The sequence below is a fragment of the Chrysemys picta genome, chromosome 1, assembly GCF_011386835.1.
Source record: "Chrysemys picta bellii isolate R12L10 chromosome 1, ASM1138683v2, whole genome shotgun sequence".
NCBI lineage: Eukaryota > Metazoa > Chordata > Testudines > Emydidae > Chrysemys > Chrysemys picta.
The window spans coordinates 201,575,938-201,593,927 of NC_088791.1; the positions used below are offsets into that span (position 1 = coordinate 201,575,938).

General features: G+C 44.2%; 1 protein-coding gene across 1 annotated transcript in view; it reads right to left on the reverse strand.

Annotated features, from left to right (window-relative positions):
- Positions 1 to 17,990, reverse strand: part of LOC101932805 (amine oxidase [flavin-containing] A) — a 52,019-nt gene that overhangs the window by 25,269 nt on the left and 8,760 nt on the right. Inside the window, exons 2-3 of the mRNA XM_005301773.5 lie at positions 5,665 to 5,759; positions 4,628 to 4,765 (exon numbers count right to left, since the gene is read on the reverse strand). Of these exons, the coding sequence (XP_005301830.1) occupies positions 4,628 to 4,765; positions 5,665 to 5,759 (233 nt within the window). The remainder of the gene's footprint in view (positions 1 to 4,627; positions 4,766 to 5,664; positions 5,760 to 17,990) is intronic.

The following is a 17,990-nucleotide window of genomic DNA, read 5'->3' on the forward strand; positions in this document are numbered from 1 at the left end:
GGGCAAAGCTATCTACTTCAAGGACTTTGAATCCTTCTCCAACAAAGTTGCAAGCCTTTTTCTGCCAAGACTAGGAATTAATAGATCAAAGAGCTACAAACAGTTAAAAGATGACTTGGTCTCTGGGACTTGGGGTGATCACAAAGACTAAGCAGCTTTTAAAGGAGACTCTCCATGAAGCAGGGGGAAAGAAATGGATTGAGAGTTAAGGGAACAAATTATGCAAACCCTAGAAGTCTCAGGAGACCTTTAGAAAGCTTAGAAACACCAGCATCCCCTTGTGAAAGATGGTAAATGCCTGGTAGGCTAGACATATACGTAGTATGTTTTATAGTTTTTAAGATCTGTTTTTCTTAAATGCTTTGGTTCTAAATAGGTAATATTTTGCTTTAAGGAAGCTGCCTGGTCATTGTTTACTACTGTCACTGCTCCCAGAGGGACCAGAACTGCAGGGTGTGAGCCTAAGTCAGGCCTTCTGAATTAATCATGGTGGATCACTGGGGACTGCAGCTAAGGCCTGATATGAGAATGAAGGAATCACGTGATTCCACCCCAAGAGAGAGGTGATGGCTAGAGGCTTGAGACCTGAGAGGAGGTGAGCTCAAAGAGATCAGAAGGGGTCAGAAATGCAGTTAGCCTTGTGTCATAACTATAAAGGGAAGGGTAACAGCCCTCCTGTGAACAATACTATAAAATCCCTCCTGGCCAGAGACTCCAAAATCCTTTTACCTGTAAAGGGTTAAGAAGCTCAGGTAACCTGGCTGACACATGACCCAAAGGACCAATAAGGGGACAAGATACTTTCAAATCTTGGTGGGGGGAAGGCTTTTGTTTGTGCTCTTTGTTTTGGGGGGAGTTCGCTCTTGGGACTAAGAGGGACCAGACATCAATCCATGCTCTCCAAATCTTTCTGAACAAGTCTCTCATATTTCAAACTTGTAAGTACAGCCAGGCAAGGTGTGTTAGTTTTATCTTTGTTTTCTCAACTTGTAAATGTACTTTTTGCTAGGGTGTTTATCTCTGTTTGCTGTAACTTTGAACCTAAGGCTAGAGGGGGTTCCTCTGGGCTCTTTAAGTTTGATTACCCTGTAAAGTTATTTTCCATCCTGATTTTACAGAGATGATTTTTACCTTTTTCTTTAATTAAAAGCCTTCTTTTTAAGAACCTGATTGATTTTTCCTTGTTTTTAGATCCAAGGGGGTTTGATCTGGATCCACCAGGAGTTGGTGGGAGAAAGGAGGGGGAATGGTTAATTTCTCCTTGTTTTAAGATCCAAGGGGCTGGATCTGTGTTCACCAGGGAGTTGGTGGAAGAGTCTCTCAAGGCTACCCAGGGAAGGGAGTTAGCCCATTTGGGAGTGGTGGCAGCAGACCAGATCTAAGCTGGTAGTTAAGCTTAGAAGTTTTCATGCAGGCCCCCACATCTGTACCCTAAAGTTCAGAGTGGGGAAGGAGCCTTGACACTTTGTTACTGTGACAAGTATGTTATATCTGGTATTATCCTACATGTTCTTTATAGGATTTTATTTATATAACAATGTTAGGCAAATCATTTACATGTAAGTATTTTCATAAATAGCATATTTTGAGTGCCATTAGAAAAATAAAATGTGTTTTAAAAATAATTTAACACACAAAACTGTTTTTGTGCTTCCATGACTGGGTCTTCCAGGCATTTCATATCAGAAACTCTGTTTCTCAAGGCCCACTTCCAATTTTCAGCTGTTATGTGTTTTTCTTCAGCGAGGAAGAAATAACATTCCATAAAACTGCTGTTTGTTCAATGAAAATGGCCACATGCCCAAGCAGCAGGCAACTTACAGAACGGATCAGCCATTATCTTGGTGTCACTTCATTTAAAGGGAAGAATTTATGCAGAAGTTCAAGGAAATAAAAAAAGTAGGTAGTGTGGCCAAGTAGGCATGGGAACTGTCATTTTGTTTAGATGTGGACATAGCTAAACATGTAAATTGTTGTCAGAGAAGTAGCTCTTTGTTTGGCATTTACTCTTTGTAGGGCTCTTTGGGGCTCAAAACCTATATGAGCATTCCCCCCCCCCTTTACAAGGTTATAGCAGAAGATAAAAAAATTAAAGAGCAAAGAACTTTCACATAATGCTGCTTACAGATGCTATAAATGCTTCTGATTAGATTCACAAGAGTTTCTGAAAGCACGATGCAAAAGATTGGACAGCCATCCAGAAATATTGAAGCTCTATAAAGCATATTTTCAAAAATAATTAAGTACCAAATGTGTCCTGTCTTAAAATTGCAACCGTCTGACTGAATCATGGGTGCTGGAAGGACGTCAAAAGTGGAGAGGCAACATGGGGTAGAAATGCCACTCAAATTTGGCATGGCCATCCCTCTATCATGACAATAGAGGAGGGGTGCCGCCGTTACTACACCCATCTCCAGTCAGGAGCCAAAAGGGGTTGGTGGAGCCCCTGAGCCCTTGCTGAGGTCAGGTTCTCAAAAGTGTGTGTGGGAGGCATGGTTCCCCTTGTTTAAAGGGGGGAGGGTGGCAATGGCCATTTGCTCCCCCCCCAGCACCTGTGGACTGAATATATTTTACACATATTAAGAACATAATTGATCTCTCTCCTGCCATCCAGCTCCACCCTCTGACAAACAGAGACTAGGGACACCATTCCTTACCCATCTTGGCTAATAGCCATTAATGGACTTAACCTCCATGAATTTATCTAGTTCTCTTTTAAACCCTGTTATAGTCCTAGCCTTCACAACCTCCTCAGGCAAGGAGTTCCACATGTTGACTATGCGCTGCGTGAAGAAGAACTTCCTTTTATTTGTTTTAAACCTGCTGCCCATTAATTTCATTTGGTGGCCCCTAGTTCCTATATTATGGGAACAAGTAAATAACTTTTCCTTATTCACTTTCTCCACACCACTCATGTTTTTATATACCTTTATCATATCCCCCCTTAGTCTCCTGTTTTTTAAGCTGAAAAGTCCTAGCCTCTTTAATCTCTCCTCATATGGGACCCATTCCAAACCCGTAATCATTTTAGTTGTCCTTCTCTGAACCTTTTCTAATGCCAGTATAGCTTTTTTGAGATGAGGAGACCACATCTGTATGCAGTATTTAAGATGTGGGCGTACCATGGATTTATATAAGGGCATTAAGATATTCTCCGTCTTATTCTCTATCCCTTTTTTAATGATTCCTAACATCCTGTTTGCTTTTTTGACTGTCGCCGCACACTGCGTGGACATCTTTAGAGAACTATCCACGATGACTTCAAGATCTCTTTCCTGATTAGTTGTAGCTAAATTAGCCCCCATCATATTGTATGTATAGTTGGGGTTATTTTTTCCAATGTGCATTTCTTTACATTTATCCACATTAAATTTAATTTGCCATTTTGTTGCTCAATTACTTAGTTTTGTGAGTTCTTTTTGAAGTTCTTCATAGTCTGCTTTGCTCTTAACTATCTTGAACAGTTTAGTATTGTCTGCAAACTTTGCCACCTCACTGTTTACCCCTTTCTCCAGATCATTTATGAATATGTTGAATAGGATTGGTCCTAGTACTGACCCTTAGGGAAACCACTAGTTACCCCTCTCCATTCTGAAAATTTACCATTTATTCCTACCCTTTGTTCCCTGGCTTTTAACCAGTTCTCAATCCATGAAAGGATCTTCCCTCTTATCCCATGACAACTTAATTTACGTAAAAGCCTTTGGTGAGGGACCTTATTAAAGGCTTTCTGGAAATCTAAGTACACTATGTCCACTGGATCCCCCTTGTTCACATGTTTGTTGACCCCTTCAAAGAACTCTAATAGATTAGTAAGATATGGTTTCCCTTTATAGAAACCATGTTGACTTTTGCCCAACAATTTATTTTCTTCTGTGTGTCTGACAATTTTATTCTATACTATTATTTCAACGAATTTGCCTGGTACTGATGTTAGACTTACCTGTCTGTAATTGCCGGGATCACCTCTAGAGCCCTTTTAAAATATTGGCGTTACATTAGCTATCTTCCAGTCACTGGGTACCGAGGCTGATTTAAAGGACAGGTTACAAACCATAGTTAGTAGTTCCGCAATTTCACATTTGAGTTCTTTCAGAACTCTTGGGTGAATGCCATCTGGTCCCGGTGACTTGTTACTGTTAAGTTTTTCAATTAATTCCAAAACCTCCTCTAGAGACACCTCAATCTGTGACAATTCCTCAGATTTGTCACCTACAAAGGACGGCTCAGGTTTGGGAATCTTCCTAACATCCTCAGCCGTGAAGACTGAAGCAAATAATTCATTTAGATTCTCCACAATGAATTTATCATCTTTAAGTGCTCCTTTTGTATCTCGATCCTCCAGGGGCCCCACTGGGTGCTTAGCAGGCTTCCTGCTTCCGATGTACTTTTGTTATTACCTTCTGAGTTTTTGGCTAGCTGTTCTTCAAACTCCTTTTTAGCTTTTCTTATTACATTTTTACACTTAAAAAAGAAAATCTTTGTTTCAATTGCCAATAAATCAAAATGGAAAAGCAATAACTACCAAAGAGGCACTTTAGACAGGACTTTTTTTTACAAATGCCAGTACTTTTCAAAGTTCAACATTCTCATTAGCTGTGTGCAGAAAAGAAGCTTTAAATCTTACCTTCACATAATGGATAAGACGCTCTGCTACATTGACTTTATACGTCTCTATACCCAGTTCCTTGGCCAATCGGAGGATCCGGTTTTGTGTAGGTCCTATATACGCTCCACCAACGTCTACATAGTTAACTTGCTTGTTCTGTCAAAAGAAAAATGGCAAGAATTAGAAAGGCTAGAGGATAGCCTGCAACAGAAAACTCTTGGAACTGGAAGGTGGTCTTAGATATTGCAAAATCTCCTCAATGACCTCTGTCCTGCACCCACTGTGGTCAATGACAAAACTCCATTGACTCAAACAGGTACAGGATCGAGTCAACAACAGAATTCAAGAGGCCCTATTGTCTCACTGTTCATTTCCTGCCAGAGCAAAAGAAAGTTAGCGCCTGATTCTCCACTGCGGTCTACATTATGTAGTTACTTACACTTGTGCAAAGCTGGTGCAAAGTGAGTGTCAAACACTGCTAAATTAGAATTCTCCACGCCTTACCACAGTCGTGCCCAAATGTCAATGAGTAGACAAGGTGCAAAGCAGTGGAGACCCAAGCATGTAGAAAGAGTGCCCATTTGCCCTAAAACACCACCTTTGGTTCTTCCAAACATACATCTTTCTACAATATGATCCTGGCTGCGTACGGCATCTATAGCAACTCTGTATTTTCTGACATCATAACAATACCCAATGAGAACTAGCTATTATTGTATTGGCCTGGCAACTTCCTTCCACCGGCACATGTATATAAAGTAATAATGATTTGACTCTCCTCTGCAACGGACAGAAGTCTAACTTGTATGTGAAGGCGGAAGGGAATATTTTCAAATTCAGTGTCTGATATATGTTAAGCACATTGGCAACCACTGTACATGCCACGTAATCCAAATGAGATGTAGTGTTTAATAAGCAACCTTTACATTTATACCCATTTTGAAGATCCACATTATTCAGAACCTCTTCCCATCCTTAACCCATTTCTTGGCAATGGCAGAAGTGGCACTATGTGCCCACGAAATCAAGTGTTACTGCTGTCAAAAAGCACTTACCCTAACCGTGAAAGTCCGTCCTCCAACTCTGTTACGGGCCTCTAGAACCAAAACACTAAGCCCAGATTCATCCAGCAGCTTGGCTGCTGACATACCTACAGGAAAAAGAGACATCATCATTTTAAAGTATAAGACCTATACAGAGCAAGAAGAGCTTTTTAAAAATAACAAAACTGTGTGGTCAGAACTTTCCATTCGGTCTCCAGAAGCCTTGAAAAGGCCTGCAAGCTTTAGCACCCTATTAAATGTGAAATGCATTTTTACTATGGAATCATCTGGTTAACATTAACTTTGAGTGCTCTGTGTAAAAAACACTGGGAGAGATAAAATCCCAAAGACTCAAGCTTCATTCTCCAAGGTTTTAAAAACTTAAGATTTTAGACAACAAGATATCAGCTATTCAGTGCAGGTACTGTTTCCTTCTATGTGTTTGTACAGTGCCTAAAGAGATAGGCCCCCAGTGTTGGTTGTAGCCACTAGGTGCTACAAATAATATACAATAATGATATATAGAATGACATCTCAGGAAAACAGCCTTTCCTATTTCTTCTCTCTCCCATCAACTCTCTGTCTCACTTCCGGCCACTACCTCCCATCCATAGTCAGAAGTAAACAGTATATTTGATGTAGGGATTTATTTTAATGCAGCAGGTTTTGGCCCTGACAATCGAATTGGCTGAATGTGGATGCTTTGCAAGATAAATTATTTTCTCTTCCAGGTGATCTAATTATGAGAGCACATGATGGAGATCAGAGACACAGAAAAACCAATAGGACAGCAATCCTCTTTACTTTTATGAATGTGAACCAAGATTGTAAAAAACAATCACAAGTTTGTCAAACTAGATTATCCCATTGTTCCTTAGGCCAATTTGGCATAGAGCTTCTTTTTTTTGGAAATATCGGAAAGACAGTCTTAGCTTTCCAAAAAGATACCCTGCAGAAAGGAACAGTAATTTAATATTCATGCTGATCATACTCCTTAGAGATGTGATTTAAAAAACCACTGCTTTTATATATACACACACACACACACACACACCCCTACCTCAAAAGGCCAGATCTCTCTCTCTCTCTCTCTCTCTCTCTCTCTCTCTCTCCAAAAGGCCAGATCATACATCATTCTAAGGCTGTGGACAGCGTAACTGTGTGTTTGCATTTATTCTGAAGACAAAATGGAATAATCCCTATAGCCCTTGTGCAGATGATCCTTTATTACATAGGTAGGAAAAACATTCATAAGAAAAAAAACATCGATCATTCTCAGAAACTGAGAAAGTTAAAATGCCCTGTTGTTGCATATATGAAATACGGGATTACTACAATTTCTTTCTTTCATAAGAATTGTTGGATTACTAGCAGATCATAGGGTGCAGTTAATTCTTTCATTCTCTTTCTATTCAATACTTAAAGTTTTTGAATGTAAGACGTATGCTAGAGGAACAAACATCTTCCAGACCTACTTCATTTCTCTCAACATTTGATTTTTTTTTTTATAAACCACGTACAGCTTTTCTGCATGTCAGAGATTCCAAAGAACATTTTCATTTTTATTAGGAGCTCCATATTTTAAGTGCCAAAGGCTTTCTTCCTCCCCAACAGAGATACAGAAAACACAGTGTAGTGTTGGAAACAAACTGAATCTTCCTCTGTGTAAATATTTTTTGTATCAAGGGAGAAAGCTGTTCAGTTAAATAGATAATGGCTTCTGGGTTATCAGAAGTGGATTTTTTACATTCATGAAAGAGAAGAGGGAATTAACCTATACACGATGACATTAAAGAATCAAAAAAGTATCAATAATTCTTTTTTGGAGATTTATCCTGTAGTCATAGTTCTGAGAAGAAAAAAATGTGTGCTGTGTTCTTATGTTACTCTATGACATAATAGTACTCAAACACTTGGTATTCGAAGTATTGTGCACCCATCATGTACCTAGAAGTTGTAATAGTTACACATTTATGCCTACAAAGACTTGAAATATTAGGACTTTCTATGTGGTTACATGGTATGTACAGGATAAAAGCAATTGCTAGTTAGGAAGAATTATAGTTAGAGTGGGTTGGCTGCTGTAATTTTGTGGGCTAATTGCGTGACAGGTACAAATCAATGAGTACAAATATTAACCCTCTGTTCAGCAGGGAAGATGGGTAAGTGTGGCTGAGGAACTGTAACTCATTTAATCTTGTTTAATGTTACGCCTTTGCGCGACAGTCTTATATATAAGTTTCACTATTTTTAAAGCATGTGTCTATGTATATTTGAGTCCATTAGATGGTTTCATGAGGCGGTATGGACTGCCCTGCATCCATGTTTCATGGAAACGGTGACATAGATGAGAGCTAACTGGCTGAGACAAAATTCAGATAAAGCCAAGGCAATGCCGATAGGGCATGGGAAGAAGTTGGATAAACAGCAGAGTTTATAGCAGCAGCCAGGGGTTCCCCAAGAGTGGAGGAGGCCCGCGCTTGGCCCTGACCAGAGCTGGGGATTTGGCCTGGCTGCCCCTTCATCATGACAGAGCTGTAGCCAGACGGCGCTACAACCCCATGTACAAGGTCTCATAGACTCATAGACTTCAAGGTCAGAAGGGACCATTATGATCATCTAGTCTGACCCCCCGCATGATGCAGGCCACAAAAGCTGACCCAACCCCTTTCCTTTGACTCTGCTGTTGAAGTCCCCAAATTCTGTGATTTAAAGACTTCAACACCACTCATTCAGATTTGACCTGGCTGCCCCTCCAGCAGGATGGGATAAGGGGAGTAGCTGGGCCAAATTTGGGTGACACTGTGACCCCATGCACCTGCTTCCCTCCTCCCCCCAAAAAATCTTTGCAGTTCTTCCGGAGCCCATGGGTCACTGGGCATCCCCAGTCCCCAGGGACAAGCAGAGCAGGGGACACTGGGAACCCCCAGTCACAGGAGGGTGGGGTGACTAGATATGGGCTTTTGGTGCTTCATGGGGAAGCAGAAATAGGATGGGGTCTGGGGCTCCCAGAACTGCCTGGCTCCTGCTGATTCCTAGATTCAAAGGCCAGAAGGTACCATTTGGATCATCTAGCTTTATCTCCTGTATATCACAGGCCACAGAATGTCACCAAAATAATTCCTAGGGCAGATCTTAGGAATTATTGGATGAAAAACATCCAATCTTGGTGGTGGGGATAGTGCTCTTCAGCCTGACCACCTCTCTGGGTAACAGCTCCGGACTAGTTGTGGAGTAGGGACAGAAAGGAGAGCTCAGACCTGGTGCAGGGGAAGAGCATGGGGTTGGGTGTGGGATGGGGAGATCGTGGGGCTGGGCGCAATGGGGAAAGCTTGGAGCTGGGCGGGTGGCAGTGGGAGTGGGGGGGGGGGAGTGTGTGTGCAGCTGGGTGCAGAGGAGAGTGTGGGTCTGGGTGCAAAGGTAGTGTGAGCGCTCAGGACTGGATATGGGGAGCAGTAGGTGGAGAGCTCAGGGCTGAGTGTGGGGAAAGCAGCGGAGGTAGTGTGAGGCTGGGAGCATGTGGAGAATGCAGGGGAGAGAGCTTGTGGCTGAGTGCAGGACAGAGGATAGAGAGCTTTGGGCCTCCTCCTTAAGAAAATTCGGGTGGCACCCCGGTAGCAGACATGACTGCATGGGTCTATGCCCATCTTCGGTTACTGAGATTCACAAACGAGGGATTTATATTATTGGTGCTGGACTACTAGGTTGCATCCTTTCCTTTTGGGTTTGGGGAGCCCTGCCGTTGTCACCTAGAGGTGAGCGAAACACCTCTAAGGAGTTCCATACTGCTTCCTTTTTCTCTTTTTCAAGTTAGTCAGAGACAATCCCATCCCACCTTCTCCTTCCACTCCCCAGTCCTGCAGCATGCCTCAGTCAGACAGCTGGCAGAAACTGGGCAAGGGTCAGAGACCCTCTTGGTCAGGGCTGACTCACTGGCGATGGGCAGAGAGCCCACCGGTGGAACAGAGACAATGCCAAGAATTTCAAGTTTACAAATATTTAACACCTGATGAGAGAGTGAGCAGAGATGACCGATTTAAGCTCCCTCTTGAAGTTTGGGTGAAGATCCTTCATATCATGTAAACAGGGGTGCAACCCGAGGTTTCCTAAGGAGGGAATTCAGGTTACCTGCCAAGTAGCAGAAGTCACCACAAAAAGGTGTGCAGGAGGTGGACAGTGGCCCAGGGGAGCTGAGTCCCAGAAGAAAGAGAAGGCTGGGGGTGGAGAGAGACATGGGGATGCAGGGGTGAGGGGTAGGGTGCTAGGGTGCAGTGGGGGAAAACTGGGAGACAATAGGGGCAGTGTGAGGCGTCCTAGGGGAGCAGGAGGTGACTCCCCACAGAGGCTGTGCCAGTCTCACCTCCCCACAACTTGTGCCCAGTTCCTGCTACCCATGGGAGGCACCGCTATTCAGAAGTCTCTGCTGTCTAGCTCCCAGCATCACCTGACTCTGGCTCTGCCCTGGCTCCTGGTGGCTCCAAGCCCTGACCTCTCAACTGCACTGATCCACCGTCGAGCACTCCCACCCAGGCCTGGCACTTGCCAACTCAGAGGAAGTCCCTCCCGTTCAGGCCTAGCACTAGTACTGGGCACTGGCACTGGGACCCCCAGACAGCAGCCTATTGGGGAGGAGGTTGCCTTGGCCCCATCCCTTTATAGTCCCATGTTTGCCCCACTCTGGGCTTGTGCCTCAGAAGCTCAGGGAGCAAAGGGGACCCTCAGCTGCAGAGGTCAGGGTGCAAAGTGCACAGGAATACATAGTGTCTATGGCCAAGGGTGGGGGGGTCTGGGCACTCTGCCTTCCCCTCCCCCTTCATTGTGCCTTTGCATATAGCCACAGCATGGGAAATAAAGAGGAATATCCTACAACTTCAAGCAGCAGATTGGTGGATGATTGCCTTCCTGAATAGGTCAAAAATAGACACCCCCCCATTTGCACTTCTTCTCCTCTTCCGCCCATTTCTTTCTCTTCCCCCGTCCCTTGACATATACTATAGGGCTATACGTTCTCAGCTTAGGGCGCCATGTCTGTGCATGGAGGGGAAATGAATTCTCCCTCTGCAGCCTGCCCCTCTCTTCCCACACTCTACTCTATTGCAGCCCCACCACACACAGTACAATTAGAAATCAATTGGGCTTCTCTAGCTTTTTCCCAACATGCAGGGGAAAGCAGCAAAAATGAATACAGCCTCAGTGTTAATTTCAGACAGTTTAAAGAGACATGGTTTCTTTTCACAATATGCAATGGACCTGTAAAGAAAAGAAAAGAAAAACAATCCCCCTTTAAAATATAAGTCAGGGAGAAGACAGCAAAATACTAAACCCAGCTCCTTAGGTCAGCTCCTGGTGCAAATCTGGGGTGCATTAGACAAGAGTGTTATGTAATTCTGCCTTAAATATTCTGCAATATTTGGAAGCGCACTTTTTATTTATTTATGGGTATAATAATCAAAAGGGATTGAAAAATTTCCCACTATCTTTTCTGTAACTTGAATTTCTCATTTTTTTCTAATATCCTGCATTGAAAATTGGAGAGCGCATTTATTTCTATTTTATTACTCTGCATACTGAGAATGAGAGAGAGGTGTCATAAAATGAGATATTTTTCTTCCAGTGTTTCTCACTTTATCTTAAATTGTTCTATTTCTCAAACCATTCACTGAGCGTCTCACCTTCACTCATCTATTTCTCAAGGGCCAGATTCAAGCTAGGGGCTGTGCATAGGTGCATGCCTTAGAAACCACTTGAGGGATGGGGAGCAACTTTTGTGCCTTGCCTCCAACTCCCCACTTAACTGTGTGGTTCACACTCCAGAGAGCCCATTTTAGAGAAAACTCTGAAATTGGCCCTGTGTATTTTTTTTAGCCTTATGTCTCAAATGCTTCCCTGAGCTTGCCGGGGATATAGCTTTGAGTGGTGCAGCATCACACACATTGTGTTAGAGTTGTGCAGCTGTGCTGGTAGAAGACTTGAAATACTATATAGAAAAAAATTGTTAGTGAGAAGCTTGCAAAAGTGTCTAACTGTTTTGGAGGCTCACTTGGGTGTCTCCAGTTTTTCCTTTTATATTCCACTTCTCATTGTCACCACACAGTTTCTCATTACTGCTCATAATTTGGCTCATTTGAGAAAATGATGAGAAATGCTAGCCCATTAAAGAGGATACATTTGAGCAACAACAACATTTATTGCATAAGGAAAGTGGTGATATTTGAGTTAAGGAGGAGAAAGAATATTCCCTTCTGGTGCTTCCAATGTATTGTCTCTAAATATCAGCTGTGAGGTTCATTGACACATGTTGTTCCTCACTCCCCTGGTCAGTGTCAGAATTATGCCGGTTTAGCTCAGTATAACGGGAAAGAAAAAGGGGAGACCCTACATAGGTGGCAGCTGAATAAAAGGTTTCAAAGTGGTAGCCGTGTTAGTCTGTATCAGCAAAAACAACGAGGAGTCCTTGTGACGCCTTAGAGACTAACAAATTTATTTGGGCATAAGCTTTCATGGGCTAGAACCCACTTCATCAGATGCATGGAATGGAAAATATAGGAGCAGGTATAAATACATGAAAAGATGTGAGTTGCCTTACCAAGTGTGAGGTCAGTCTAACGAGACAATTCAATTGACAGCAGGATACCAAGGGAGGAAAAATAACTTTTGTAGTGGTAATGAGAGTGGCCAATTTCAGACAGTTGACAAGAAGGTGTGAGTAACAGTAGGAGGAAATTAGTCCCCAATACTGTTGTTGTTTTAGCTGAATAAAAGGTATCATAGAGCTAAAGTGTGCCTTTAATGCACAGCTCTGCAATGGAGGCAGCACAGAGACACTGACTGCCTCACAGGGAGCACTAAGAAAGGGATCTCAGAGATACAGATGTCTCCTTGATCAGCCTGGAGTATGCCTACTGCTAATACCCCTTAACCTGGCATAGCACACTCTGCACTAGACACCTTTGGGGTGCTGTGCTTGGCCCTGTATGTAAATTGTGTGTAATCTGGCCCATAATGAAAATCCAACAAGACTGGGTGCAGAATAGGGAAATGGAACACACTGTTTCCGAGTCTGATTCTCCAAGCCTTACTCATGCTGAGTAGCACCTTCCTTGCACACAAACAGCCTCATAGACTTCAGTGGAAGCACTCCTGTGACTAAGGTACTAGTCTTGCTTCCTTTTGCGCCCTGTAGTGGCTGGAGGCCAGCACAGGGAGGAGCACATGCTGCACCTTTTCCAGGAGAATAGTAGCTGCTGCATCAGTGTGTTCCCCCACCACCCTTGCAGGGATTCTCTCTACTTCTCTCTGCCACAAACAGAACGCCTCCAGCAGCTGGTGCTGGAGCAGTGCACCACTGCATCCTCTACCCCCACTAAACACAGCTGAGAGTATAAAAGCCACCACAGAGACCATAATTTGGACCATATTTTTCTATATGCCACTTTTTGGGGGGTGCAAAGTTTAGAAATTAGCGGTGCATTAGCTGGTCTAATGAGCCTGCCAAGAATATGCCTTGTTTATTGTCTCAAGCTGTAGAAGTCCACTTGTTATTAAATCAGGATAAACAAGGCAAGACAATTTGTACAGCCTCCACAGGGGTTTCTATGGCAACCTGAAATCAAGCTCCATCCATTTGAAGACACTACAAGACAACTGTATTCCAGTTGATTTTTGTAGTGCTACTGGAGGTCCTAAATGACTCCTGTTATTGCCTTCATTTCAGAAGAAATAGCAATAATATCAGCCAAAGCAGTCATCATATGTAAAACACAAGATGAACAGTGAGTACATTGTGCACTAAACAGTAAAACTAGATAAGAGGAAGAGAAATTAACATCAGACTGCAGAATACAAACCAAGTCTAATTGCCAAAAAACACAGCTGCTTAGAAAGTATACAGCTGTCAAGTAACACTGTATTTGGTTTGCAGATAGAAGTCCAGAAAAAGCTATTTGCAAGCACAATAAAATTAACCAGGCCTTTTAGCTCATAGGAAGAATGATCTAGTAGATAGGGATTAGACTCAGACTCAAGAGATCTGAGTTCAATCCTGGCTTAGTCACAGACTCCCTGTGTGAGTTTGGGCAAATTGCTTAGTGCCCTTTGTGCTTCCGCTCCCTGTCTGTAAAATGGAGATAATACTTTCCTACCTCACAGGACTGTTGTGATGATAAAAATTCATTAATGACTGCAAAGTGCTCAGATGCTATTGTGATGAGGTCCATGTAAGTAGACTATTCAGTGTAGCTCTATACGGAAGTATTCATTTGATCTGAAATTTGTATTAGACTGTCGAAATCAGTATATGTTGTGGACATTCCTTTAATACCTTCAGAGTTGCTGGTGCATCAAAGCATCAAGAGTTAACCAGAAGGAATAATTATTATTTTACATACAGACAGCACTTTTCGCCCCGAGAGACCCAAAGCACATCCCAAATGATATACACAGAGGACCACGAGAATGCAGCCACAGCAAGAACAGACAGCAGCATCCTGGTGGACTATTAGCACACAGCACACTGGAAAAGTTTGAGGAACAGTGGGGGGCAGAGGTAACTATATTTCTAGCTCTGATATCACAGCACCAGGCAAAGAATATATCTGAAACCATACTATCAGATCCAGAATTATTGGAGGAAATCCTGACCCTACTGAAATCAATAGGAGTTTTGCCATTGACATGAATGGGGCCAGAATTTCACCCAGTGTTTTCAAGGTTACTTACATCAGGAACAACTGTAAGCCTGGTGACCAGCTATCTGAAGTTAAAGACCTTTAACTTGAAAGAGCAGGTGTTGCAAGTGCCTTGCCTCATTGCTAATACGCCAGGAGTGGCCAAACTTACTGGCCTTCCGAGCCACATAGGACAATCTTCACAAGTTAGAGAGCTCGGGCACACCTGCCAGGAGCCAGGTCTTGGGGCTTCAGCCCCACTCCTGCTGGAGCCTTGAGCCCCAGCTAGTGAGTCCTGCAGGGCTGAAGCCCCGAGTCTCCCTCCTGCTGGAAAGAAGCCCCTACCCCACTACAAGGTAGAGATCCTGAGCCCTTCCTCACCCAGTCTGGTAGGTCGAGAAGGGTGGGCACTTGGGGGGCTTGCAAACTGCACTTTAATGGTAAAAGAGCCACATGTGGCTCACGAGCCACAGTTTGCCCACCCCTGTAATAGGCTGAGAAGCAAAGTCTTGTCTCAGTCATGAATCTCTTTCTTTCCAATGGCAGTGCAATAGCCTATTGCTGTACGTCCCCATGTCAGACTATTCTCAGCCTAGCTTCTCTGCAACCACTGTGACTGTGAGCTTATGTGACGTTATTGACATAAACTGGGACCGTATAGACCATTGTTGCAACCAAGGTCCTGTAGTGGCACCCAAATCTTGTATAAAGGGGGTCAAATGGGGTGTCTAGGACAAGGCTATGGTTTACTGGTTATGATTATGCTGTCTATATGTGTGTATCAGTTTTGTAGTTGAAGTTATGAATATTGGCTCTATACTGTCTGTATGGCAAACTTATGCTATGCTGCTGGGTGACATCCCAGACAAGCTGAGATTAGCTCTGCCTAGCCTGCTTGATGGCCCATTAAGGACCATCAGCTATACAATGGACCCATTGAGAGAAGGCAGATACGCCTTGTAACTCAGCAAAGTATGCAGGGACTGGCCCATGTGACTCCAGACTCCATTTTGCTGTAATTTTCCACAGTAAGAACAAAGAGGTGTTCTTACACCCGGAAAAGACTATATAAGGCTGATGCCTCATCTCCATCTTGTCTTCAATCCTGCTTCTTACCTCTGGAGGAACTTTGCTACAAGCTGAAGCTTTGAACAAAGGACTGAGGACCCATCCCAGCGGGGGATGTATTCCAGAGACTAGCTCAGTGGTTTGAGCATTGGTCTGCTAAACCCAGGGTTATGAGTTCAATCCTTGAGGGGGCCGCTTAGGGATCTGCAGCAAATCAGATTTGAACCTGCAGTTTATTCCATCGCTGCTGCAAGCCTGAACCAAGATCTTTGCCATTACTGTATGTAATTGATTCCATTTAACCAATTCTAACTCTCATCTCTATCTTTTTCCTCTTATGAATAAACCTTTAGATTTTAGATTCTGAAGGATTGGCAACAGCGTGATTTGTGGGTAGATCTGATTTGTATATTGACCTGGGTCTGGGGCTTGGTCCTTTGGGATCAGGAGAACCTTTTTCTTTTACTGGGATATTGGTTTTCATAACCATTTGTCCCCATAACGAGTGGCACTGGTGGTAATACTGGGAAACTGGAGTGTCTAAGGAGATTGCTTGTGAGACTTGCGGTTAGCCAGTGGGGTGAGACCGAAGTCCTCTTAGTCTGGCTGGTTTGGTTTGCCTTAGAGGTGGAAAAAACCCCAGCCTTGGGCTGTAACTGCCCTATTTGAGCAATTTGTCCTGAGTTGGCACTCTCAGTTGGGTTCCGCCAGAACCGCATTGTCACAGCTTACATCATTGGAAATCTTTTTTTAAATGTTAAGGCAAGGCAAGAAATTAAACTACTGTATTTGGGTGGGAAGGGGCATATGGTTATGGATGTAAATTTTCAAAGAGTACTAATGATTTTAGGTGCCAAACTTGAGGAACTTTAAACAAGTGAGGTTTTCAGAAAATGCTGAGCACCCACCCTCCCAAATCAGGCCCCTTTAAGGTTTTCCAAACTGGGCACCTAAAAATTAAGACACCCAAAATCAATAGTCACTTTTGAAAATTAAGGCTATGTTTTTGTTTTTTAAATACACCAAGATAAATTCTTTCACCTGTCAACCTCTGTCTGTTCATTTGTTTACTATAGGCAACAAAGAGACCAGCTAAAAACAAACACTGCAGGATAGTACTTCTTAAAATACTATCGCAATTCACATATTCTACTTAAAATTAGCTACTAACCCATTATAGCAGTAGCCTGGCTGAATCTGAATGAATAATAAAAGAAAAAAACAAATTCTTTAGGGGGCTGTCTCTGCAATTTTTCCTGACCTTAAGGTGTGCATATTTTTCTTTTTTTTATTCTTCTAAGACACATCAGTTAGTAGTAAAGTAAGGCAATTATCAATAAATCTTTATTACATTAAAGTTCTACTATAACAATATGCTATTGCTGTGATTACTTTTACTGCTTCAATGATGGGAAATCTAATTATTTCCACACACAATTGAGAAATTAAATCTGGCAATGGTCACCTTAAACTCAGCTCTCATTAGTCTAACAGGAATCTTTGCCAAGTAAACGTGGATGTGCCAATATGAGCTGAAACACATTTTCCACCATATCCTCAGGGAGAAACTCTTTCTTCCACTCTCCCCACCCCCATTTCCCTTTTAATGGAAATTTGTTAGGTATCACAAATATAAGTTTAAGCAGAGGCGGATTTACGGTAAAACACAGGGTGCCCTGGCACGGGGCGCCCCAACAATACGGGGCCCCAGGGCCGGGCAGCTGTGGGGGCAGAAGCTTGGTCCTGAGGGCTCCTGGGGCTCCTGCTGCAGACTCCGCCCCTACCGGCAGCCAAGATCCCTCCTCCCCCGTCTCCTCCTCAGAGCGAGTGGCGTTCCCGCCCTTCCTCCCCCCGCCCCAAGCTTGCCCCGCCGCAGCACGCTCAGGGGAGGAGGCGGAGAAGAGGTGGGGGCAGGGCCTTGGGGAAGGGGATGGAATCGGGGCACAGGGCGGAGCAAAGGCGGGGCCCTTGCACTCCCCTTACACATACCCCTCCCCAACCCCCTGCCATGAGCTGCTCAGGGCAGGGGGCTGGGAGCACCCCGATGACCCCAGTCCTGACTCCTGCACCCCCTCACACTCCCTCCAACCCCCTGCCCTCCCTGATTCCTGCACCCCCCCACATACCCACCTGCACCCCTCACAGCAAATGGGAGCCATCCCAAGTAAACGCTCCACAGTCCAACCTCCTGCCCCAACCCTGAGCCTTCTCCCGCATCCTAACTCCTGGCCAGACCCTGCACCCCAACCCCCAGCCAGCTCCTGCACCCTAACTCCCTCCCAGACCCTGTACACCCTGAGCCCTTACTCCTGCACCCCCCTCAAACGCCCCCAGCCCTCCCTGACTCCTTCACCCTCTCACACATGCCCAACCCCCGCCCTCCCTGACTCCTGCACCCCTCCACATCCCCACCCCCACCCTGAGCACCAAATGGGAGCTCCTGCACCCCTCCCCACATCCCCACCTGTACCCCTCGCACCAAACAGGAGCTGCCCCAGGTAAGCGCTCCACACCCCAACCCCCTGCCCCAGCCTTGAACCCCCTCCTGCACCCTAACTCCTGGCCAGACCCTGCACCCCCAACCCCCTCCTGCACCCAAACTCC